The sequence below is a fragment of the Balaenoptera acutorostrata genome, chromosome 1, assembly GCF_949987535.1.
Source record: "Balaenoptera acutorostrata chromosome 1, mBalAcu1.1, whole genome shotgun sequence".
NCBI lineage: Eukaryota > Metazoa > Chordata > Mammalia > Artiodactyla > Balaenopteridae > Balaenoptera > Balaenoptera acutorostrata.
Window position 1 is genome coordinate 133,992,078 of NC_080064.1, and position 27,498 is coordinate 134,019,575.

The 27,498-nt window shown below is 38.4% G+C and overlaps 2 protein-coding genes across 4 annotated transcripts in view; one reads left to right on the forward strand and one right to left on the reverse strand.

The window, feature by feature from the left end:
* The window catches only part of LOC103001493 (ankyrin repeat domain-containing protein 45), a 151,247-nt gene that overhangs the window by 115,150 nt on the left and 8,599 nt on the right, over positions 1-27,498 (reverse strand). For all 3 annotated transcript variants that reach the window (XM_007165340.2, XM_057527703.1, XM_057527701.1), the window contains exons 3-5: positions 19,819-19,986; positions 4,208-4,302; positions 2,275-2,413 (exon numbers count right to left, since the gene is read on the reverse strand). In XM_007165340.2, the coding sequence (XP_007165402.2) occupies positions 2,275-2,413; positions 4,208-4,302; positions 19,819-19,986 (402 nt within the window). The remainder of the gene's footprint in view (positions 1-2,274; positions 2,414-4,207; positions 4,303-19,818; positions 19,987-27,498) is intronic.
* On the forward strand, positions 14,047-15,526 carry TEX50 (testis expressed 50). Its single transcript, XM_007165338.3, has 2 exons — positions 14,047-14,370; positions 15,293-15,526. The coding sequence occupies exons 1-2, from the start codon at positions 14,047-14,049 to the stop codon at positions 15,524-15,526; spliced, it is 558 nt and encodes a 185-aa protein (XP_007165400.1).

Genomic DNA, 27,498 nt, shown 5'->3' on the forward strand with positions numbered 1-27,498 from the left:
TATCCCCCCACACCTGTCAAAATGGCCATCTTCAAAAAGTCCACAAATAACAAATGTTGGCGAGGATATAGTGAAAAGGGAACCCTCTTGCACTGTTGGTGGGAATGTAAATTGGTGCAGCCACTGTGGAAACAGTATGGAGATTCCTCAAAAAACTAAAAATAGAACTACCATATGATCCAACAATTCCACTCCTGAGTGTATATCTGAAGAAAATGAAAACATTAATTCAAAAAGAAACATGCATCCCAATTTTCATAGCAGCATCAGTTTACAATAGCCAAGACATAAAAGCAACCTAAGTGTCCCTCAAGAGATAAATGGATATGGAACTCCCTGAGGGTCCAGTGGTTAGGACTTGGTGCTTTCACTGCCGGGGCCCAGGTTCAATCCCTGATTGCAGAACTAAGATCCCACAAGCTGACTGGCGTGGCCAAAAAAAAAAAACCAAAAAAAATAAAAAAAAACAAAGAGATGAATGGATAAAGAAGATGTGTCGTGTGTGTGTGTGTGTATATGTGTGTGTGTGTGTGTGTGTGTTTATATATGTATGTTTACTCAGCCATAAAAAAGAATGAAATTCTGCCATTTGCAACAACATGGATGGACCTAGAGGGTATTATGCTTAGTGAAATAAGTCAGAGAAAGTCAAATACTCTATGTTATCACTTACATGTGGAGTCTAAAAAATTTTTTATAAAACAAATGAATATAACAAAACAAACAGACCCACAGATACAGAGAACAAACTAGTGGTTACCAGTGGGAGAGAGAAGACGGGAGGGGCAAGATAGGGGTAGGGGATTAAGAGATATAAACCACTACACATAAAATAAATAAGCAACAAGGATATATTGAACAGCACAGGGACGTGTACCCATTATTTTGTAGTAACTTTAAATTCTATTAAAATATTGAATTACTATGCTGTACACCTGAAACTAATATAATATTATAAATCACCTATACTTCAATTAAAAAAATAAGAAGACAACTCAACTTAAAAATGGGCAAAAGATTCAGAGACATTTCTCCAAAGAAAATATACAAATGGCCAGTAAGCACTTGAAAAAATGTTTAACATCACCAGTAATCAAGGAAATGCAAATCAGAACTACATTAAGATACTTCATACCCACTAGAACAGCTAAAAAAAAATTTTTTAAGATAATAATAAATGTTGATAACAATGTGGAGAAATTGGAATCCTCGTATCTATTGCTTATGGGAATGGAAATTTGGAAACAGTTTGGCAATTCCTCAAAAGGTCAGAAATAGAGGTACCATATGACCCCAGCAATTCTACTCCTAAATATATACCCAAGAGAAATGAAAGCATGTGGCCACACAAAAATTTGTGCACAAAAATTCATAGCAGCATTATTTATAATAGTCAAATGAGTAGAAACTCAAGTGTCCATCAATTAATGAATGGATAAATTTGAATCCATACAATGGACTATTGTTCAGCGATAAAAAGGAATACTGACACATACTACAACACGGATGAACCTTAAAAACATTACGCAAAGCAAAAGAAGCCAGACCCAAAAGGCAACAGACTATATGATCTATCTCTGAAATGTTCAGAACAGGCAATCCATAGAGATAAAAAGTAGATTAGTAGTTGCCAGGGACTTGTGGAAGGGAGGAATGGGCAGTGACTACTAATAGATGTGGTGTGTCTCTTCGGGCTGGTAAAATGTTCTAAAATTAGACAGTGGTGATGATTATATAACTCTGAAAATACACTGAAAACGACTGAATTTTTCATTTTTTAAATGGTGAATTTTATGGTATGAGAATTCTATCTCAATAAAGCTGATATTTTTTAAATCTTAGGTACACCTGCCACCAAGGTTCTGACGGTGCACCTTCTCCACTTACAGGACAGTATTCCCACAATAGGTTTTTCAAACTATAGAGTTACATTACTGAAAATGTTTTTTTCAAATTCTGCCGCTCTATCTCCTTGAAGGACATGTCTTCCTGGTTGAAAATCACTGGTCAAAACCATAGTAAATTACATAAAATTAAATGATTAATGATGGTAATAAGATTAGTACTAGACATTCTCTGTAGAAATAACTCTGTCATTATTTTTAGTTATTATTAATATTGTAACTCAATGAAACTGAGTTACAGATTAGTGCCTGTAACAAGGTTAATGGCTACTTAATGAAAAGTGCTGAAATCAGATTATCTCAGAAATAACAACATTGAACCTAATTTTCACCTTTTCTGACATTCAAACCATTTTTATCCAAAACTTACGTGGTGTAGCCATTTTTGTGAAGATAGGAGTCACAATATCTTCCAATTGCTGTTTCTGCTCAAAAAGCTCATTAATGGAAGCTTCTAAGTGGGTTTCCAGCCATTCATTTTTTATACGGCATGCACTGAGGATGGTATTCTAGAGACAGAAACAAAGAATTTACTTTCCACTTGTTTATTTAAAAATAAAACTCTATAGTATCTCTAAACCAGCACTGTGCAACAGAACTTTCTGTGATGATGGAAATGTTCTGTATCTGCATTGTCCAATACAGTCACCATTAGACGTACATAGCCAGTGAGCACTAGAAAAGTGGCTGAGGAACTGAATTTTTAATTTTAATTAATTCTAATTTAAATAATCTCATATGGCTAGGGGCTACTATATCTGACAGTGCAGCTCTAACATTAGTGGAATGTGCGTATAAAGAAACTCATAATCTAGAGTCATGAAGCCTTGGGCCAGTCTACACCTTCTCCCTAATTCTTTATTTTCAATGAGCCCTGTGATAAAGAAAAGTGTTTGCAAAGGTTGGAAAAGAATGGGTGGATGGTATGAGCTGCATGCAACTCAACGGACAATGCCGAGGATATTTTATTCCTTCTCAGGCGGTTCACAGGAGAAGAAAGTGCAAGAAATGCAAAAAGAGCTCCACCTCACTGAAAACCTCTCAGTTTGCACTGCAAAACCATCTCTTTGTACATGAGCAGCAAACTGCTGATATCTGATTTAAGATGTTCATTACTCTATGGTTTGTAATAATAAAGAGACATGAATAAATGTATTATATGTCCTGTCCATATTATTAAATAAGCAGTAGTATATACAGAAGTATATAGAATAAAGTGTATTTATAAAGATATCCATAATATATTCTTTAAAGGAAAAAAAAATTAAAGAACAATTTGTATAGTATGATCCTATGTGTATAAAAGCAAAATCTCTTATAAAACTATGTGTGCATACATATGTTTATATAAGTGAAGGGAAAGCATGATGAGATTAACACAAAATTGTTATTAGAACCACACGGTAATAAGACTGCAAAGGGAAAACAGAAAACTATTAAGTTTGCTTTAGATGTTTTATTTTTATTTTATTCTAATCATTACTATATTTTCTAGCTCAAATAACCAAATATTTGAAAACTGAAATTAAAAAGGCTTTTATAGTAACTAGTTTGACAAAGCACTGTCCATGCCAGAAAGATTGTTTTGCAGATCTAATAGCTGCAATAGCTATTCTAATAGAATTCTGCCTATATTTTGTTTCATAAGAGATTCTGTAAAGTGTTTTACAAACAAGTGAAATGTGTAACTTAGCATGTTCTCAGACTTGATGATGTCTTATACGTTTAGCAATAGCTATTCTTTTTCATCAGAATTATAAGTCACAGAAAATTCATAGAACTTCCTGTACAGAAATGCAGGAAATAATTTAAAACCCAAACACGTTTCTAACACCTTGAGTGTATCTTTTTTTTAGTGTACATCCAAAGCAATAAACTAGTTCACATGCAGTACTTAGTATATAGTAAATGTGGCAAGCTGGCTTTACAATTAGCTATCTTTACATCTGTGTATCTTTTTTCACCATTATGTTAAATTTGATATGTTAAAAAATATGTACTGTGTATATACATATTTACAAAAATACATGATATATATCTAAGTTTTAAAGCAAAATAATGAAATGAGTATCAGTGGATCCCACTAATCAACAGAGGAACAAGAACACTGCCAGTACTATTAATGCTGTTCCTGTGCCCCTCCCCTATACAGCAGTTTATTAAGAAAGGAAAAAGTGAAGGAAGGGAGGGAGAAGAGAGCAGTGAGGACTGCTACCTACCTCTAGTGCATTAGTGTAGAAATTAAAGATACAAGGCAAAAATCTCAGAAGACTTCAGAGCAAACTATAATCACAATGCAGTACCTTGTCTTCCTTAAAAAGCTTCCCTGGTCCCTTTGCTGTATCCGTAACAATTGCAGAGACCTTTGCAATATATTTTTTCAGCGCCAGCCTTGCATCTGAAAGAACAGAACAGTAAAGTGCATAATAATAAGACAAAGACCAAAAAATATGCATTACAAACATTACATGTTTGTAATGTACATTTATATCTCCAGAGCTTTACAAAGACTGCATAGGAGATTTGTTGCAGTTGTTTTCCTTGGGGAACTTCAAAAGGATAACATTCAACTAGCACAGCACTTTGGGGCACTCACTGTATTCCTAGAATTGCGCTAAAACTTTTAAAGAGCAAATAAATATAAAATGTGATACCTGATACCACAGAGACTATAGTCTATCAAAATATCTACTCTGGGGAAAGGAACAAAAAACACTTCCAAGAGAAAAACTGTCACTTGCTTTACCCTTCTCTATCCTTCAAAATAAATTCAAATAGCTTCCCTCTTTAAAAAAAAAAAAGTGTTTAAAATAATTCCATTCTCTATAGCACCCGTCGCAAAATTTGCAAGACCTGTTTAAACAAAATTACAACACTTTGAGAGAAATAAAAGACTCAAATAAATGGGAAGATTTACCATATTCCTAGACGGAACAACTGAATATAGTAAATGGTAGATTAGCCACAAATTAATTTAACAATTGATGTATTCGTTTCCTGTGGCTGCTATAACAAATTGCCATAAATTTGGTGGCTTAAAGCAACTCAAGTTTATAGTTTATCCTCTTACAATTCTAGAGGCGAAAAGCCTGAAATCAGCTTAGCTGATTGTGTTGGCAGGGAAGATTCCTTCTGGGGGCTCTGAAGGGAGAATCTATTTTCCTGCTGTTTTCAACCTCTAGTGGCAGCCAGTACCCCTTGGCTGTAGCTCCTTCCTCCATCTTCAATCAAACTACACCACTCCAATGTCTAGTTCCATCATCAAATCACCTTCTCCTCTTCTGTGTCAAATCTCCTGCCTCTCACTTATAATAAGGACACTTGTAATTACGTCTAGGTCCCACCTGGATAATCCAGGATAATCTCCCCATCGGAAGATCCTTCATTTAAGGATCTGCAAAATCCCATATGAGGTAACATTCACAGGTTCCAGGGATTAGGACCTAGATATCTTTGGCAGACTTTTTTCAGCCTACCACAGTCGGCCCTCTGAAATCCCAAAACTCACACCTATCCCACATGCAAAATACATTTACCCCACGCCAACATCCAAAAGTTTCAACCCATTACAACATCAACTCATGTCCAAATGCTCATCTAAAATATCATCAGCTCAAAAGTCTCATCTCATCATCTAAACAAGGTATGCATGAGACATTAGTATGATCCATCTATCCTGGGGTAAAATTCCTCTCCATCTGTAGACCTGTGAAACTAGAAAACAAAGTTCTCTGCTCCCAAAATACAGTTGTGGAACAGGCACAGAGCAACAGTTATAGATAATGCCATTCAAAAAGTGAGAAATTAGAGGAAAAAAGGAGTCACCACACTCCCAAGTAATTTTGAAATCCCACAGGGCAAATTCTATTAGGTATCAAAGCCTGGGGATAATCATCTGTGGTGTAAGGCTCCATCCTCTTGGCCTTCAGCTCCAGCCTGAGTCATCCTTCCTTTTTCATGAAAGACAGCACGTTTTTGCAGCTGAATAGTTTTGTCAGTCACAGCTTCAAACCCACCATTCATGTTGCAAGCAGAATTAATTCCCTAAACTGGAATCCAAGGTTTAGGTTTTGGCTCCACTAGCTGGGTGACCTGGAGTCAGTAGAGGCTCCAGAATTTCAATACAGGATGAAGTTTAGCAGAGGAATTAGCTGGAAGAGGGGACTAAGGGACTTGTCATAGAACTGCATTTATATAATAAGCACACTGATTTTACTAACAGCATATATGTATTTTGGGTGGCTTGGTAGAGAAAGGAGCTTACTGCAAGCATCCTCTTAATGCCACCATACCTGTCTTACTGCATTCAGTCTGCAAAATACCACAGACTACGTAGTTTATAAACAACAGAAACTTATCTTTCACAGTTCTGGAGGCTGGGAAGTCCAAGATCAAGCTGTCAACATGGTTGCAGTCTAGTGAAAACCCTCTTCCTTCATTGCCAGCACCTTCTCACTGTGCCCTCACATAGTGGATGGGGCTAGGGAACTCTGTGGGGACTCTTTTATAAGAACACTAACCCCATTCATGAGGGCTCCACCTTCATGTCCTAAGCATCTGCCAAAGGCCCCACTTCCTAATACCATCACATTGGGCATTAGGATTTCAACATATGAACTTGGGGGGGACACAAACTTTCAGACCATAGTAATATCTTAACCCCACTAACCTCAGTTTCTCCATCTAGAAAATGGAAGTATTATAGTACCATCCTCATAGGGTTGTTGTAAGAATTAAACACAATGTATTATAGGATAATGCATGCAGATGTCTTGACACAGTGCCTGTCACACAGTAAAGCCCTCAATAAGTTTATTATTATGTCACTCCTCTCCCCAAAGCTCTGTAAATGACTCCCTCTTGACTACTGAATAAAATGCAAGGCCTTCCAAGATCTATCTAGCCACAAACTATCTTTCCAGCTTCATCCCTTGCAACATTCATCCAGAGACCCTGTCCATTATTGACTCCCTGTTCCCCCTGCTCCCAGATGTCAACAGGGCTCACTCCTTCAGTTCCTCAGGTCTCTGCTCGAGCATCACCTTAACAGAGAAGCCTCTCCTGATTGCCCTCTATAAAATAACACACTCTCACTCATTCACTTGCTGGCAACTTCATAACCCCGTTACCACTCTATTTCTCTCTGTAACACTGCATAGATACATAGATTTAGATAATTTTATTTTCTGTGTCTCCCTACTAGAAAGTAAACTCCATAAAGATTGTTTTATGCCTAGTTGTGTATGTATTCTCAGCTCCTAGAACAGTATTTAGCACACAGGAGGTGCTCAATAAATATTTATAAATGGTTGTCTAAAGGTTTACACAGAATTTCTTTGCTTATTATGTTTCCTCAACCTAAGATGCCCTCTCTGCATTGCCACCCACCAAAATTCTACTCATTCTTCAAAGCTTACTTTAAAATGCACTTCTGTGAAACTCCTAATTCCCCCAGGTAGATCTCATTGTTCTATCAACTGTGACGTGATTATCATTTGATTTAGCTCTGAATTTAATCTGTCTTGTAATTTTTTGTTATCCTGTTTTTTGCTTCTACCTCTAGACTGTAAGTTCCTTAAAGGCAGAGTCTGTATCACCTTCTTATCATATACCATTCTACCTCACCATCTCTTTTTCACTTACCACGCCAAATTCCCCACCCCTCACCCACTACCTGATAGTACCACATTGCCACCAAAAAGACATAGGTCGAAAGGGGGAGGGACTCAGTATTTGCTTGACTATTTGAAGGGAAGGACATTCCAGAAAAAAAAAAACAGAAGCAGATGCTAGGTTGTATGAAATGATACAGCTATAGCTACTTTGTAAGTAGATGTGAAAGTACCATACTTCAAAAGGGTTGGGGAGGACCTTCAAGATGGAGGAGGAGTAAGATGCGGAGATCACCTTCCTCCCCACAAATACATCGGAAATACATCTAGAAGTGGAACAGCTCCTACAGAACACCTCCTGAATGCTGGCAGAAGACCTCAGACTTCCCAAAAGGCAAGAAAATCCCCACGTACCTGGGTACGGCAAAAGAAAAAAGAAAGAACAGAGACAAAAGAATAGGGACGGGACCTGCACCTCTGGGAGGGAGCTGTGAAGAAGGAAAAGTTTCCACACACTAGGAAGCCCCTTCACTGGTGGAGACGGGGGGTGGGTGTGTGGTAAGCTTTGGAGCCACAGAGGACAGCGCAGCAACAGGGGTGCAGAGGGCAAAGTGGAGAGATTCCTGCACAAAGGATCGCTGTCAACTAGCAATCACCAGCCTGAGAGGCTTGTCTGCTCACCTGCCGGCTGGGACTGGTGGGGGTTGGGAGTTGAGGCTCGGGCTTCGGAGGTCAGATCCCAGGGAGAGGACTGGGGTTGGCTCTGTGAACACAGCCTGAAGGGGGCTAGTGCGCCACAGCTAGCTGGGAGGGAGGCCAGGAAAAAGTCTGGACCTGCCTAAGAGGCAAGAGACCATTGTTTCAGGGTATACGAGGAGAGGGGATTCAGAGCACTGCCTAAACGAGCTCCAGAGACAGGTGCGAGCCGCGGCTATCAGCGCGGACACCTGAGACAGGCATGAAATGCTAAGGATGCTACTGCAGCCACCAAGAATCCGTTGTGCAAGCACAGGTCACTCTCCACACCTCCCCTCCCGGGAGCCTGTGCAGCCCGCCACTGCCAGGGTCCTGGGATCAGGGACAACTTCCCCGGGAGAACACACGGCGCACCTCAGGCTGTTGCAACGTCACGCCAGCCTCTGCTACAGGCTCACCCCGCATTCGAATTATAACTACCGTACCCCTCCCTCCCCCCAGCCTGAGTGAGCCAGAGCCCCCGAATCAGCTGCTCCTTTAACTCCCTCTTGTCTGGGCAAAGAACAGACGCCCTCAGGCGACCTACATGCAGAGGCAGGGTCAAATCCAAAGCTGAACCCCAGGAGCCATGTGAACAAAGAAGAGAAAGGGAAATGTCTCCCAGCAGCCTCAGGAGCAGCGGACTAAATCTCCACAATCAACTTGATGTACCCTGCATCTCTGGAATACCTGAATAGACAACAAATCGTCCCAAAATTGAGGCTGTGAACTTTGGGAGCAACTGTAGACTTGGGGTTTGCTGTATGCAACAGACTAGTTTCTGATTTTTATGTTTATCTTAGTATAGTTTTCAGCACTTGTTATCACTGGTGGATTTGTTTATTGGTTTGGTCGCTCTCCTTTTTTTTAATTAGTTTTTTAATTTTTTTATTTTAATAACTTTATTTTATTTTATTTTTCTTTCTTTTTTTCCCTACCTTTTCTTCTGAGCTGTGTGGCTGACAGGGTCTTGGTGCTCCAGCCAGGTGTCAGGCCTGAGCCTCTGAGGTGGGAGAGCCGAGTTCAGGACATTGGGCCACCAGAGACCTCCCGGCCTCACGTAATATCAATCGGCAAGAGCTCTCCCAGAGATTTCCGTCTCAATGCTAAGACCCAGCTCCGCTCAGCGACCAGCAAGCTCCACTGCTGGACACCCCATGCCAAACAACTAGCAAGACAGGAAAGCAACCCCACCCATTAGCTGAGAGGCTGCCTAAAAGCATAATAAGTTCACAGACACCCCAATACACACTACTAAATAACCAAGAGATCACTGAAGAAATCAAAGAGGAAATCAAAAAATACCTAGAAACAAATGACAATGAAAACACGACCACCCAAAACCTATGGGATACAGCAAAGGCAGTTCTAAGAGGGGAGTTTATAGCAATACAATCCTATCTCAAGAAACAAGAAAAATCTCAAATAAACAACCTAACCTTAAACCTAAAGCAATTAGAGAAAGAAGGACAAAAAAAACCCAAAGTTAGCAGAAGGAAAACAATGACAAAAATCAGATCAGAAATAAATAAAAAAATAAATGAAGGACACAATAGCAAACATCAATAAAACTAAAAGCTGGTTCTTTGAGAAGATAAACAAAATTGATAAACTGGTAGCCAGACTCATCAAGAAAAAAGGGGAGAAGACTCAAATCAACAGAATTAGAAATGAAAAAGAAGTAACAGGGGCTTCCCTGGTGGCACAGTGGTTAAAAATCCCCCTGCCAATGCAGGAGACACGGGTTCGAGCCCTGGTCCGGGAAGATCCCACATGCCGTGGAGCAACTACAGAGCCTGCGCTCTAGAGCCCGAGAGCCACAACTACTGAGCCTGCGCGCCTAGAGCCCGTGCTCCCAACAAGAGAAGCCACCACAATGAGAAGCCTATGCACCACAACGAAGAGTAGCCCCCGCTCACCACAACCAGAGAAAAGCCCGCATGCAGCAACGAAGACCCAATGCAGCCAAAAATAAAAGAAATAAAATAAAATAAATAAATTTTAAAAGAAAGAAGTAACAACTGACACTGCAGAAATACAAAGGATCATGAGAGATTACTAGAAGCAGCTATATGCCAATAAAATGCATATCTGGAAGAAGTGGACAAATTCTTAGAAAAGCACAACCTTCCAAAACTAAACCAGGAAGAAATAGAAAATAAAAACAGACCAATCACAAGTAATGAAATTGAAACTGTGATTAAATATCTTCCAACAAACAAAAGCCCAGGACCAGATGGCTTCACAGGTGAATTCTATCAAACATTAAGAGAAGAGCTAACACCTATCCTTCTCAAACTCTTCCAAAATATTGCAGAGGGAGGAACACTCCTAAACTCATTCTACGAGGCCACCATCACCCTGATACCAAAACCAGACAAAGATGTTACAAAGAAAGAAAACTACAGACCAATATCACTGATGAACATAGATGCAAAAATCCTCAACAAAATACTAGCAAACAGAATCCAACAGTACATTAAAAGGATCATACATCATGATCAAGTGGGGTTTATCCCAGGAACGCAAGGATTCTTCAACATATGCAAATCAATCAATGTGATACACCATATTAACAAATTGAAGGAGAAAAACCATATGATCATCTCAATAGATGCAGAAAAAGCTTTCGACAAAATTCAACACTCATTTATGATAAAAACCCTCCAGAAAGTAGGCATAGACGAAACTTACCTAAACATAATAAAGGCCATATATGACAAACCTACAGCCAACATCATTCTCAATGGTGAAAAACTGAAACCATTTCCACTAAGACCAGGAACAAGACAAGGTTGCCCACTCTCACCACTATTATTCAACACAGTTTTGGAACTTTTAGCCATAGCAATCAGAAAAGACAAAGAAATAAAAGGAATCCAAATCGGAAAAGAAGAAATAAAACTGTCACTGTTTGCAGATAACATGATACTATACATAGAGAATCCTAAAGATGTTACCAGAAAACTACTAGAGCTAATCAATGAATTTGGTAAAGTAACAGGATACAAAATTAATGCACAGAAATCTCTTGCATTCCTATACACTAACAATGAAAAATCTGAAAGAGAAATTAAGGCAACACTTCCATTTACCATTGCAACAAAAAGAATAAAATACCTAGGAATAAACCTACCCAAGGAGACAAAAGACCTGTATGCAGAAAACTATAAGACACTGATGAAAGAAATTAAAGATGATACAAACAGATGGAGAAATATACCATGTTCTTGGATTGGAAGAATCAACATTGTGAAAATGACTATACTACCCAAAGCAATCTACAGATTCAATGCAATCCCTATCAAACTACCAATGGCATTTTTCACACAACTAGTATAAAAAATTTCACAATTTGAAAGGAAACACAAAAGATCCCAAATAGCCCAAGCAATCTTGATAAAGAAAAATGGAGCAGGGCTTCCCTGGTGGTGCAGTGGTTAAGAATCCACCTGCCAATGCAGGGGACACGGGTTCGAGCCCTGGTCCGGGAAGATCCCACATGCCGCAGAGCAACTAAGCCCGTGTGCCACAACTACTGAGCCTGTGCTCTAGAGTCCGCAAGCCACAACTACTGAGTCCACGTGAGACAACTACTGAAGCCCATGTGCCACAACTACTGAAGCCCGCCCGCTTAGAGCCCGTGCTCCACAAGAGGAGCCACCACAATGAGAAGCCCGTGCACCGCAACGAAGAGTAGCCCCCGCTCGCCACAACTAGAGAAAGCCTGCACATAGCAACAAAGACCCAACACAGCCAAAAATAAGTAAATTAAATAAATTAATTTAAAAGAAAAAGAAAAATGGAGCTGGAGGAATCAGGCTCCCTGACTTAAGACTATACTACAAAGCTACAGTAATTAAGACAGTATAGTACTGGCACAAAAACAGAAATATAGATCAATGGAACAGGATAGAAAGCCGAGAGATAAACCTACGCACATGTGGTCACCTTATCTTGATAAAGGAGGCAAGAATATACAATGGAGAAAAGACAGCCTCTTCAATAAGTGGTGCTGGGAAAACTGGACAGCTACATGTAAAGGAATGAAATTAGAGCACTCCCTAACACCATACACAAAAATAAACTCAAAATGGATTAAAGATCTAAATGTAAGGCCAGAGACTATAAAACTCTTAGAAGAAAACATAGGCAGAACACTCTATGACAAAAATCACAGCAGATCTTTTTTGACACACCTCCTAGAGAAACGGAAATAAAAACAAAAATAAACAAATGGACCTAACGAAACTTCAAAGCTTTTGCACAGCAAAGGAAACCGTAAACAAGCCGAAAAGACAACCCTCAGAATGGAAGAAAATATTTGCAAACGAAGCAACTGACAAAGGATTAATCTCCAAAATATACAAGCACTCATGCAGCTCAATATCAAAAAAACAAACAACCCAATCCAAAAATGGGCAGAAAACCTAAATAGACATTTCTCCAAAGAAGATATACAGATTGCTAACAGACACATGAAAAGATGCTCAGCATCAGTAATCATTAGAGAAATGCAAATCAAAACTACAATGAGGTATCACCTCACACCAGTCAGAATGGCCATCATCAAAAAATCTACAAACAATAAATACTGGAGAGGGTGTGGAGAAAAGGGAACCCTCTTGCACTGTTGGTGGGAATGTAAATTGATACAGCCACTATGGAGTACAGTATGGAGGTTCCTTAAAAAACTAAAAATAGAACTACCATACGACCAAGCAATCCCACTACTGGGCATATACGCTGAGAAAATCACAATTCAAAAAGAGTCATGCACCACAATGTTCATTGCAGTGCTATTTACAATAGCCAGGACATGGAAGCAACCTAAGTGTCCATCGACAGATGAATGGATAAAGAAGATGTGGCACATATATACAACGGAATTTTGCTCAGCCACAAAAAGAAATGAAATTCAGTTATTTGTAGTGAGGTGGATGGACCTAGAGTCCATCATACAGAGTGAAGTAAGTCAGAAAGAGAAAAACAAATACCATATGCTAACACATATATATGGAATCTTAAAAAAAAATGGTGCTGAAGAACCTAGGGGCAGGACAGGAATAAAGACACAGACGTAGAGAATGAACTTTAGGACACTGGGAGGGGAAAGGTAAGCTGGGACGAAGTGAGAGAGTGGCATGGACATATATACACTACCAAATATAAAATAGATAGCTAGTGGGAAGCAGCCGCATAGCACAGGGAGATCAGCTCCGTGCTCTGTGACCTCCTAGAGGGGTGGGATAGGGAGAGTGGGAGAGAGACGCAGAGGGAGGGGATTTGGGAGGATATATGTATACATATAGCTGACTCACTTTGTTATACAGCAGAAACTAACACACCATTGTAAAGCAATTATAGTCCAATAAAGATGTAAAAAAAAAAAGGGTTGGAAAGGATATAGGTAAGTTGTTTCCATGAAATTCTATTAATATAATTACAATTTAAATTTATTAGCTAGCAAAATATTAGTAAAGTATTTTTCAGAGAACTGAAGAGGCTCAAACTATTCTGGAAAAAGACAAGAAAAAGTGTTCCTAAGAAATCCAAGGTGATTGGCTAGGCAACACCTTCTCAGTCCAGTGTGGTTCTTTATGACATCACTGAATTTATCCCTGAATCACTATGACTGATGATGTTACAGTGATCATCAGTGTATATTTTGCTGACTAGGAAAAGTATCTTCAGTGCTTTGACTGGAGCACCATATTAACTAGTACTCAGGGCATTTCTGCTCTGTCTCTAACCAATTTTTGACTATAAATGCTTTTTCCATTTGAGAGAGAAAGATGCCTTCTCAAGGACTATCCCTGATTTTTCCTCTGTTGTTTATCTGCTTCTTCAGGGAGAGCTTCTGCATTTGTGATGGTACTACCTGGACAAAGGTTGGATGGGAGATTTTTCCAGAAGAAACGCATTATTTGAAAGTTAAGCTTTCTCCATCTCACTGTCTACCTTACCCTCTGGACAAACTATGCTGCAATTTTGCTAGTATGGATATATTTCAGAGTTGTTTACATCTTATTTACATTTCAGTACAAGCTCTCTTTTTAATCCTGTCTGTTTTATCGGCTCATTACCTGTGGGTGAAATGGAAGAAACACCAAAAAAAGGTGAATTAGTGATGCAAATAGTAATAGTTATAGAATATCAAAGAGTTTAAAAGATAAGATTATCATCTTCTTTGAGAGAAAGAACCATGTCTTATTCTTCTTCATAACCTCCCCAATTTCCACCATTCATCCCCAGCATGTAGCAGTTTCTTGCATATGTCGGGTGTTCAGCAAAGGTGTGCTCAATTAGAAGGTCCTTAAAATAACCTATTAATTTTAGATAGATTATTTCAAGTTACAAAACACACCAAGAAAGTAGTGAGCTACAATGAATAGAATGCATAGGAAGTGAAGGTATCTGTCTGGGCCCTTAGGAAAGTCATTGATTGTATCTTTCTCAGCTGCCTGATCCATAAAATTAAGGATATGGAACGACATCTTGTTAGATCCCTTCCCGATCTATCCAAAAAAGCTAAGTATACAAAAGTCGGCACGTATTTTTTTAATGGACTGTAAACTAATTTCTAATTTTAGTATAACTTTCTGGAAAATAGCACTCTTAGACTAATTTCCCACTTTGCCAGTGACACCATATTTTGAGGCAATCTTAAAAGCTCATTGACCTTCACAACAATTAGATATTTACAAAATGACTATGATTTTATCACATTATACCTTAAGGCTGTTTAGTAAAGGAAAATATTTTACTGATATTCAAATAATTTCTCCCAGCAGAATGCTCTAATCACAGAAAGTACTTATTAAATGTTTGCCGATGGTGATAATGATTGCTATAACTTTACACAAGGGCATATACAAAAGAGCATTTCTTCTGCATTTATACCTTTCATCTACAGTAACTTTTTCTTTGTATAAATAAGTAACATGTGGTATTTGGAGTTTAAGTGTATATATCCAGAAAACAAATTTAATTTGAACTACAGTAATAAAAAAATCTCTAATATTTTTTTTCTCCTTTTAGCTGAAGAAACAAGCCTCCTTAGATACAGCTGTTAATGATCTAGAAAGCCAGTCCATCTATGACGCTGACCAAATACTCTGCAGACTGGTGGCCACAACATCAATGATCACCAAGTACCTGAATCAGGTGTCCCATCATCCTCTGGCTAAGAAAGTCAAGCACCAAAAACTAAAGGGGAAGAGAGTGAAGGAAAAGGAGCCAGAGAATACAAGATATATTCATATGCAAATATAGCTCAGTCCATTATGGAGACTACACAAGAAATCTATTGTAAGAACTCATGTAAGGACAAAAATGGTTCTTTGGGATGCTTTGTAAATTTTTTGCCACATTCTTTACTGAAACTTTCCAACAAAGTCTGGATTGAACAGTTATTTCTATTCAGCTAAAACGGCTCCATACTCACTAAAAGTGCTGGGGAAAGACTGTATACCATCACTGCTTCATGTTTAAGTGTTTTGTTCTTTTTAATGCGTTACATTACTAATCATTAAGCAATCTGTAGAACAGAATCTTCATTTAGTGTTTCAGTAAATCTCTGACTTAAATAATATTTGTGATTTTTCTTGGTTTCCTGCGCAAATTTTATGGCCACACTGAGACGTTTAATTTCCCATCTCATATTGTTAAAATGGTATGGAAATACTAAGGAACAGATTAATTTTTTAAAGTATAAATGTTTCCATTTTCAGTAAAATAAATGAGGAATTAAGTATCAACACTTTTTTAATTTCAAACTTTTGTTGATAAGATGCCTCAGTTTTTTAAAATATTCCACACTTTCGTTGATCAGTCACCTCAATTTTTTAAAGTATGGTTTCCATATTTTCCAAACAAAAACTGAGAGACTGGTCTGAGACTAGGACAGATTTTCTTAACAACATGTTGAAGAATCCCAGAAAAATATGCCAGATCTATAATATACCTCCCATCAATATAAGGGGAAAAAAACTTTTAAAAAAACAATCCTTTGTACAGTAATAGATAATGCTACAGTCTTTATAAATAACAGAAGAGAACAGTGCCTGCCTTGGGTTATTGTGGATTATTAAAAGTTTGTTTATGGTTCCACTTTCCACTCCCCTCCTCACTTCCACTCTTCCCTAACCACAACCCTACTCCCACATTTCCATGAATGTCTGCTCCGTACCTTCAGAGTTCTGAACTGTCAACTAACTCCCTCTAAGAGAACACTGATATGTATCTCTATTAATGGAGGACCCTTGAACACTTCAAAAGTCTACAAACCTTGAAGACCCAATGAAATTTATCTCTAATAGTCAAATTTTCAGTAGTATAGAGGAGTCTCTGGGGTAGGGAGTCCTCAGCGCCGTAAACCTCTCATCATTAGAGCAAGAAATGGAAGTGGTTTATACTCTTGTTCAGTCTGAATTAAACAAACGTTACATTTTATGTTGAGTAGTTTGTGTTTTGACATTTCACAGCTACATTACCATGAAGCGCCAATTCTTGCAATCCCATCATTGATCTGGAAACAGAAGACTAGTTTATAGTATTATAGTCTTCTTATCTTCATCACTAGGAAATGGTAGGTGTAATTCCCCTAAGACTGTAAGGACCCAAACTAAACAGACGGACATTAGGGAGATGGAAAGTGGGGTGGGCACGCAGCCTTTAGCATGACCGTTGGCTTGGCGCTTAGAGGTCCCGCTCTGCCAACAGTCAGCCTCACAGTGGTCCTCATGGCAGAGAGTGCAGTGAGAGGCGGATCGCGTCCTTCTCCCCCGGGCCCTCCAGGCCTTCTGGCTTTGGGCCTGGCGGGTGAGCTGCGGGGCCCAGGGACAGGCTGAGGGCTGTGTCCCGCAGAGCTCTAGAGCCCTCTCCACGGCCGCCCACTGGCCAGGTCCAGGCCTTGAAGCAGCAGCGAACCTCTCCCCCATCCCCACCTCCTCGACCAAAGGGCGGTGGCTGTCTCCATGGGTCCTGGCCACTGTTTGGGTGGCCTGAGGAGTCAGAGGGCCAGCTGGGTCCTGGGAGCCTGGCTTCCTCAGTGATGATGGCTGGGCAGGGTCTGGCCCTGAGGGTGCCACCAGCTGAGATCTGCCTCCTCAGCCGGGGCTGGGCACTGGCAGGAGGACCCAGGCTGGGTGCTGGACAAACGCTCCCCGGCAGGGTAACCGGCCTGTGCAGGGACCCCTCCTCTTGGCCAGGCCTGGACCTCAGAGGACGAAAGCAGAGCCTTGGGACCTTGCCCTTTCTTGTCAGAACAAAGAATAACATTTATTTTGGTGGAGGTTTACAGGAACATCGTGACCTGACCATGACCTGACCTCAAGAACAAAGAATCTGACACCAAGACGTTTGCAACAACTAACCATGACCCTCCCTCACCTTTCCTATAAAAGGGTTTTGCTGAAAGCTTTCAGGGAGTTCGGGGTTTTTAAGGTATAAGCCACCCATCTCCTTGCATGGCCCTGCAATAAACCTTTCTCTGCTCCAAACTCCAACGTTTTGGTATTGTTTGGCCTCACTGAATGTCAGGCACATGGACTTGCATTTGGTAACAAAACCAATGAAACTCAACACCGTAAGCCCCAGACTTTCAGAAAAGTTATAGCAAAATTTGTTCCTGGATTGTGTTTTTTAAGTACCATGGGTCATTCTTCAAAAATGGATTTTAAATTATATAATGTGAATTTCACCTACAATAACTATTCATGAAGGGATCAATTAAATTCTTTGCTATTTTCTTTTTGCTTATATATATATATATATACACAAAATCACAAAATCGAAGGTATTGACAGAAATAATGCCCCTAGAAAATATTCAGTACAAGTGGACAATTACGTATAAAATAATCTAAAAAGTATAACTCATCTTTTTCTTCCCAAATATGTTACCTTCCCTCAATTTCCTTACTTCTATTAATTCTCCCAGTACCCTTCTCATTTTACTAATAAGCAAGCTCGTTATGGCTTCCATATGAATCTTCCTAAATATCACTCTAATCCTCTCCCTCGTCTACGTAAAATCTTTCAGTGGCTTCCAAAGGCTACAGAAATGAAATCACCTTAGCCTGACATTTGGGAGTATAATCTGACTGTAATAATAGTAGCATCATTCTTCGAGTGTGATCACACACCAGGCGTTGTGCTAAGTGCTTTATATCATCTCATATCATTCTCACAACAACGCCCCCAAGAGTTAAGAACTATTATTGGCTCCCTTATCTGGAAATTAAGACTGAAGTATAAAGAATTTAAGTATCTTGTCCAAGGTCACATAGGTTTCAAGCAGAGACACGAGTATTTAAACTCAAGCAATCTGATTCAAAAGCCCATGTACTTACTTCTGCCTGTGCTGTAGCCTAGCTGTGTAAATTATGACTTGCTATTCTAGTAAGGTAATCTCATCACTTTTTCCCCAACGTGTCACTTTCATTCATAAGATTTTGCTCACACCCTTTCCCCTTACACTGTGTATGCAAATCCCACCCTTTCTTCAAGGCCCACCTCAACTCCACCATGCTCTGACTTCATGTTCTCTGACCACCCCACAGCATGTACCACCTGCTCTGCCTCTTTTAACCCTTAATTATAGTCTTTCTGATATTGTTATTTAACTCTGGAGTGTGTCTATAGGTTATGATCCCTCACCTAACAAACGTCCAGAGGGCAGGAACAATTCATTGTACCACAACGGTGCTATGCTCATAGTGGGCATTTAATAAATGCTTGCTAAAAAAACACAAATGCAGATAACTATGTAAAATGAATGCCATGAACTTCCTTAGTACTAGTTTTTTAACCAATGTTTGTATGCATGCATAATTACACAGGTATATCTTCGTGAAATCTCTAAGCTCTATTCTACAGGATTACGGAAATGATGCAAGAAAAATATTAGTGAAACTCAAAACAGTACATAGTTTTTTGACCTTTGATTAAAGCATCACATACATATAGAAAAGTACAAAATTTATTAAGTGTACAGCTCAGTGAATTTTCACAAATGAGCATACCTTGGAAACAGCAACCAAATTAAGAAAAAAATATTATGCCCCAGAAGTCCCCCTCATGCCATAATGATACCTGCTATTCTGACTTCTACCACCATAGATTAATTTTGCCTAGCAAACCATTTTAAATTATTACAATTGTTTCTACCTGGGGAATCAAATATATTCCTCAAGTATGTCATTTTTTTTACACATTTAAGGAATGGTCCACTCTGCCTAGGTCTCTCAGAAAATGGCCTTGAACATATTTTATACATATATTCTTACAGAAAATTACTGGTGAAATTGTTAGAAGGTGATAAATCAACCAGCTTCCAACCAATATAGTTTCTATTAAGTACAATGTTTTAGGCCAATAGCAAAATAGCAACAACAAAAAAAGGCAGATTTCACGTATTATCACCACCAGTGACTATGGTTAGGTCTACAAATAAAACATCTTGATAGAAGGTGAAAATGTTAATCACCTCTTTGATTTGTTAAATGCATAGCCTATAACCCTGTAACTTGAGTCAGTGTGCTACTACCTCGTGAGCTTCCTTACTTGCCCAGTCCAGGAACTCAACACACTCAGTCTGGGAATACCGAGCAGCAACATCTCGAGCTCGCTCTTCCTGGAAGTTCAGAGATTCTATATCAACATCCAGTTCCACCAGTGCTTTCAAAGTTTCCAAACGACCCCAGGCTGCAGCACAGTGTAGGAGCGTGTAACCTAACAAATAGAATGAGGATGGTCAGGTCAAGAAGACTGTGCTGTTTTAGGCTATTTTATGGACTAGAAGATCACAATGGCAATCAGGTATTGAACAATTACTACAGGCTAGGCACTATTCTAAGTGCTTCACATACAGTAAATTCATTTAGTTCATAAAAAACCCTATGAGGTCAGAACTATTATAATCCCTATTTTACAGATAAGGAAACAGAGGTCCAGAGAAGCTAAACTTGCCCAAGGAACACAGCCAGTAAATGATGAACACAGGAGACCAACACAGACAGTCTGAAGCCTGAGCTCTTCAACATCTTCTAAGGAAGATGGCAATCTCCCTAACAGTCATCTACTGGAACACAATTAGACCTATGACTTTAGTCTAAGGAATCTGCATCAACTCTGATTACTCTATTATTGTTAACACAATCATACAAATTACTACAACTGGTATGCCTTTGGTTTGGAAATTAATCATCTGAATTAAAATGGAAATTATGACCTATCAAATTACAAAGTTATTTCTTAGATTTACTGAGGCAACTACCATGAGGTATAATTGTAAAGGTGAAAAACATGGGCGGCATCTTTAAAATTTTTTCAGACTGGTTTAAAAAAATCAAGTCAAGACTGATTGTTTTAACTTAACCACGAGGATACATTTGTGATTCACTTAACTGGCCAAAGAGGCATGTAGTACTACAAGAAGAGTTGAGCAAAAGAATGAACTAGCATGTATTAAATGTATTAAGTACTAGGTACTTTATGGGCTACTACTTCATTTAATCCTTCCACTAACACTATGAGGTAGGTATTATCAGCCCCATTAAAGGATACAGAGGAAAGTGCAGATCAGAAAGACTATACTTTGCCCAAGGCCACACTGGTAGTAAGCAGCCAAAGCAAAATCAAACCCAGATCTGTTGCCAAATAAAAGGTTTATAAGGAAAAGGAAATAGCACTCAAATGTTTGCCACTGGTTAGAGTAGCGCAAGGGAGAACAAGGACTCCTCCACTTCCTTCCAGAAACCTCTCCCTTGGCTCCCTATTTACCACATTCCCACAGTCCTGGGTCTCAGACCAAGTTGTAAACTATCTTTGTCTTGAGGCTATCATAACCAGAAGGGATAATAAAGAATTAATAAGGAATCAAAAGGAGCATGAAGTAAGCTACTCCACGATCAGCCAAAAGTGGAATTACTTCCCCTCTTTGGCCCAACTCTTTTTTTTTTTTTTTTTTTTAATAGTTTTATTTATTTATTTATTTATTTATTTATTTATTTATTTAATTTTTGGTTGCGTACGAGTCTTCGTTTCTGTCCGAGGGCTTTCTTTAGTTGCGGCAAGTGGGGGCCACTCTTCATCGCGGTGCGCGGGCCTCTCATTATCGTGGCCTCTCTTGTTGCGGAGCACAGGCTCCAGACGCGCAGGCTCAGTAATTGTGGCTCACAGGCCTAGTTGCTCCGCGGCATGTGGGATCTTCCCAAACCAGGGCTTGAACCTGTGTCCCCTGCATTGGCAGGCAGATTCTCAACCACTGCGCCACCAGGGAAGCCCCCAACTCTTTTTTTTAATGTTACAACAGTGAGACATTTCAGAACACCAAGAGATAAAGACTGGCCCAAGAATGTGATCATGGCTTTAGCCCCTACAAAATGGGGGGCCAAGAAATACCCAGATACCAACCCTCATTGTTCCTGCCTTCCGAAGATGCATTTCTTCAGCCAAACGGACCAGGGCCCCTGGTTTGCTGGGAGAGGGGGACACTATCTACGGAAAAGACACTGCAGTAGCAGGAGCAGGAGGCCATTCCAAATGAGATATTCTGGGTCCTGATATTGCTTTTCTTAAGGCTGAAGTTACAGGCCAGGCCAGCAGTAACATCTACATTTTTTTCCTATTTCTTAATATACATAGTTTAAAAACAAGAAAACATGATTTCTAAACAGAGACAGGCTTTGACAAAGGAATTTTAAACCTATGGATTTAAACCATGGGTTTAAAAAAACCATTGTATGTTTTCTTTTTCCCCTTGTGAGAGATGGTGTGTTTTCTAGAAGAAAACACACAGATCTTTGTACTATATGAACCCCACAGCCTTCCCAGGAAAAGAAGAACATTTAAATAAGACGATTTCAAAAGCATCCAGACAAGAAGGGGATTTTCCTAAAGTTCTCCCATAATATTGGCAATGAGTATTTGATCCCAGAAGGGAGATACAGAAGGTTACATTTAGAAATCCCAGCAGGAAGAAAGAGACCATAAATGGAATTCTGAAAAATTGGGATTGGTTCTAAGAGAAAAATAATTTCTTTGTGGAAGACTACTGGTTACTAAATAGAGAGAGTCAATTGAGCAGGTAGTTCACAGTAAGGCAAAAGATCAGACAAGAAGAAAAGTAATCTTTTTCCTCTATGCAGGCATTGTTCTGTGTGCTTCACAAGTATCAACTCATTTAATCCTCACTACAATCCTATGACGTAGGCACGAGTATTTTTCTCATTTATAGATGAGGAAACAAAAGCATGGAGAGGATAAGTACTTTTCTCAAGGTTGCTATAAATTGATGAAGGTCATTAATAAGGTCAAAATCCAAAAACTCCAATGATGATAGTCACAAACAAGTAATAGGCCATGGAGCAAAATACTCCCCTACCTAGAATATTTTTCACAATCTGCCTACCACCAGCAGTACCAGACTCTTTGAATTCCCCAAATCATGTTGTTTCATGCCTCTATAACTTTGCATATGCTGCTTTTTTCTGACTGATACAGTAATTACAGTAGCAAAATAAAAAATAGAAGTATAAATTTTATATTTACTTAGCATTAATACTGGTATTTTGTAAAACTCAGAGTTCAGAATTCATTTTTTTAATTAGTGTAACTAATACACTTAACCGTGGCACCACCAGGGAAGCCCACTAATACACTTTAAATACGAAAATGTATAAGCATAAAATATCAGATAAAAGCACAACTATCAAATAGGAATATTAAGTATAATTGTCATTCTATTAGCAATATAAATTGTCAGATAAAACAAATCAAAATTAAAGATTAAAAAACAAATACTAGGGACTTCCCTGGTGGTACCGTGGTTAAGACTCCACCTGCCAATGCAGGGGACACGGGTTCAAGCCCTGGTCCGGGAAGATCCCACATGCCACGAAGCAACTAAGCCTGTGCACCACAACTACTGAGCCCACGTGCCACAACTACTGAAGCCCGTGCGCCTAGAGCCCGTGCTCTGCAACAAGAGAAGCCACTGCAATGTGAAGCCCACGCACCACAACGAAGAGTAGCCCCCACTCACCACAACTAGAGAAAGCCCACGCGGCAACAAAGACCCAATGCAGCCAAAAATTAATTAATTAATTAATTTTTAAAAAACACAAATACTATAAAAATGAAGAAACTATAATCATGAAAATTGCAAAAAACACATTATTTGATTTTTTAAGTGTGTCAATGGTATCAACAGGATATTTCTGTACAAATTTTTTCAGCTACTGAAGTTTTTCTCACTCAACATTAGTTGGAAGTAGTTATAAACCAATACCAAATATTTTCCTTCAAATTACCTCAACTCTAATTTTAAAAGAGAGAGATATCTCCGAACAGCTTTTTGCTTTTTTGATAGAACTGCAATCTTTTTATTGAGAGTAAGTTGTAATCTTTATCGCCAAAGAAAACATTTCTGGTTCATATTTGTCTTTTTTAGTTTCCACATATACAGAGAGAGATTCCATTTCAGTTTCCTGATCAATTTCAAAACTATGAGATTCACATTCTACTTGTTTGGGAAGTTTGTGAACTTAAAAATTATTCTTACAGTAGAAATTTTGTAATACCACAATATGGACCGTTTAAGTTTGTAATCTTCAGTTTGTCTTTTTATATACACTGAGCAATTAAATCACTGAAATTGTTCTCAACCCATAAATGACTCCGATTTCATATTTTTTAAATACCAAATAAAACTATTATACCTATAAAAAGGCCAGTGTTTCATTACCTAAAATAGTGGGTAAGTATACCAGAATAACAACAATATTGTAACACTAAAATCTGATACTACAGTTACTATACTGCCTGCCATGACCAATCCTTCAATCTCCTTTGTCTGGTAAACTCTTGGTCATTCTTCAAGATTCAATATATTGGACTTCCGTGGCAGTCCAGTGGTTAAGATTCCGCGCTTCCACTGCAGGGGGCGCAGGTTCGATCCCTAGTCAGGCAACTAAGATCCCGCATGCTGCGCGGTGCAGCCAAAAAAAAAAGATTCAATATATCGCCTCCTCTGTGAAGCCTTCCTTGACCATGTCCAACACTTCCACGTAAAGTTGACTAATCTCTCCTCTGATCTATCACTGTACCTTGTCCCACTGTATATTAATTATCTATTTACACATCTGTTTTCTGCTAAACTGTGAACTTGTCCAAGTTTGTTGAATTCATTCATCTTTCCCCAGTTCCAGCACAAGACCTGGCTAGTCCTCCATCCTTAACAAATGTTTGCTGATTGTACGGAAAGACAGAGTTTAAAACAGTAATTAGTTCCGATCATGCCTGTTTGCGTATGGCCAGGTTTAGAGACCAAAGCCTTGCCAGAACCAGAGGAGGTTCCACCATCAATAAACGGCAAACTGCACACACCTGTCCTTGGCTCAAACAGAAAACAAGGCACTTCCCAATACACCAGAAGTCAGTAGTACAGAGAGCTGAGACTGTAAGAACTGTTTCATTCTCCTCCCTTTGGATCAAAAGTGTCCAATTCTTCAGTATTTAAAAGGAAAGGAAATCCTGAACGTAAATGTGATCCATCAATCACCTGGAAAGTCATTTTCCTTCCTATCCATCTGAGTATCATCCACAAATAAATGGCATACATCTTCTTACTTTAGAGATATCTACCTGCAGTTCTTCACCCAAAAGTCCCTTAATTTTAGGCCAATGGTTTCTTATGTTCCAAAAATTAATAGTGTTCACATATACGCACACAATTATTCATCCTTTAAAAAAAAAAATTCTGTCATTTGTGACAACGTGGATGAACCTCAAGGGCATTATACTAAGTGAAATAAGCCAGAGAGAAAAAGCCAAATACTGCATGGTATCACTTATATGTGGAATCTAAAATAAAAATTAAAAGTTAAACCCATGGAAACAGAGTAGAAAAGTGGTTACCAGGGGCTTGAGGGGTGGGGGAAACAGGGAGGGGTTGGTAAAAGGGTACAAACTTTCAGTTATAAGATGAAAAAGGTCTGAGGACATAATGTATAACATGATGACTATAGGTAATAACTATACTGTATAACTGAAATTTGCTGAGAGTAGAACGTAAATGTTCTCACAAAAAAAAATGCAAAAAACCCTGAATTGATCTGTTCTCCCACATGAACAAGCTCATGGGAACTGAGTCAATACCAACCAAACAAGAAATTTACTGGTAAACTGTAATGTAATTCATTATTTTATAGTGATTAAAATAATAATTGCCAAATTGGTACAACTAGGTTGGCCAGTTCATGCATACTTTCCATTATAAAATCATCTTCATGGAATGCCAAATAAGCTTAGAATTTCCCAAATCATCAAGTCCTGGTTCCTTTTAATTTACCAGTTCTCTCAATTTCTCTCCTCTCCATTTTACTATAAGCAGCAAGAAGCAAGCAGGATGCACCTTCAACCTCCGCTAAACAAGATTTCATGGCAAGCATGGTATCAGAATGAAGAAATGGATTATCTTAGAGCACATCATCAAACTTGAAAGACTGTACACCTATATCCACACACTGGAAAATACCTAACAAGAGGATGGCAATACTCATATCAATTAGTCAGAACACCACCTTCCTTGAATAGTATTAGAGGGCACACTGTCAGATATTGACTTGGGGCTCTCATTTTCTTTTATGTAGTATGATTTTAGATATTACTATTAGTCCCATTTTTTGGGTGAAGAAACTGTAGCATGGAAAGGTTATATAACTTGCCCAAGTCATAGCTAAGATTCAATACTAGGTAAGTTTGCTTCAGGTTTTCAATAGCCTTAAGGAAGGTTTCTTCTGTTCCTATCTCCCTAAAAGCTTTCATCATGAACGAGTGCTGCATTTTCTTTCAAAAGACTTTTCTACATCTATTGATATGATCATGCGGTTTTGTTTATTTAATCTTTTAATGTAGTGAATTATACTAACATTTTTTTCTAATGTTAAAACCATCCTGCATTAATGGGATAAACCCAACCTAGTCCAATAAATGTTTTAACACACAATCTTAGATTCAATTTGTTAATATTTTACTTAAGATGTTTGCATCTGTGTTATTAAATGACTGGCCTATAATTTTCCTTTCTAGTGCTGTCCTTAACTAGTTTTGCTATAAAAGTTATCTCTCATAAAATAAGTTAAGTAGTTTTCCAACTCTCTTTACATTCTCTGGAACCTTTGTATCAGCTAGAGATTACTTTTTCCCTACAAGTGTAGTAAACCTTACCTTTTAAAACATTTGAGTTGGAATTAGGTGGGGGTGGGACAATGAGGCAGATTTTGATTACATATTCAATTTTTTTAAATAACTATTGTTCTAGTCAAGTTCCTAGTTTTTTCTTGAATCAATTTTGGTAATTTATATTTCATTGGAAAATTGTCCATTTCATCCAAGTTTTCAAATGTACTGTCATGAAGTTGTTTATGATACTTTCTAGTAATTTTTTAAATCTTAGTTTTTCCTGTGTGAATGCTTCATTTTTAAAATTCCAAATATTGTTTATGCTCTCTCTTTCTTATATCACATATCAAAAACTATCAATATTATCAAAGGTTTTTCAACTCTTTTTCACTAAACCAGATTTTGGTTTTGTTGATTCTATTGTGTTTTTTGCTTGTTTGTTTGTTTTTTGGTGTTTTTTTTGGCTGCACTGTACAGCTTGCAGGATCAGGGATCTTAGTCAACAAGGGATCGGACTGAACCTGGGACACCTGCAGTGGAAGAGTGGAGCACTAACCACTGGACCACCAGGGAATTCCCTCTCTTGTTTCTTTATTTTCAATGTCATTATTTTACTCTATTATTTTCTCTTCTTCTTTCTTTGGATTTTCAGTTGTTCTCTTTCTAACTGCTTGAGCTAAATACTCTGCTTTCTAATTTTCAATATTTCTTATATTCTAATATATGCATTAAATTAGAATTTTAATTTTAGTTTTATTCCACAGGTCCTGACATAACTAGATCCTGTTGCCACTTAAATATTTCATAATTTCTATTATATCTTTTGTCACCAACAGATAATTTAAAGTGTGTTTTTGTTTCCAAAATTATAGGGATTTTCAGTTATCTTTTTTGTTACTATTTTCTAATTTTATTTTATTGTGGTCAGAGACCACAGACTGCATGCTACGGATTCTTTGATATTTGTAGACACTTCCCTTATGGCCTAACATATCAATTTTTTAATTGTTCCATGTGAGCATGAAGAAAATGTATAGTCCCTATTTGCTAAAGATCATT

Coding starts and splice junctions, on each gene's coding strand:
- TEX50 (XM_007165338.3), top strand. CDS start 14,047: ATGCCTTCTCAAGGACTATCCCTGATTTTTCCTCTGTTGTTTATCTGC. Junction 14,371..15,292: donor GGAAGAAACACCAAAAAAAG/GTGAATTAGTGA, acceptor TTCTCCTTTTAG/CTGAAGAAACAAGCCTCCTT.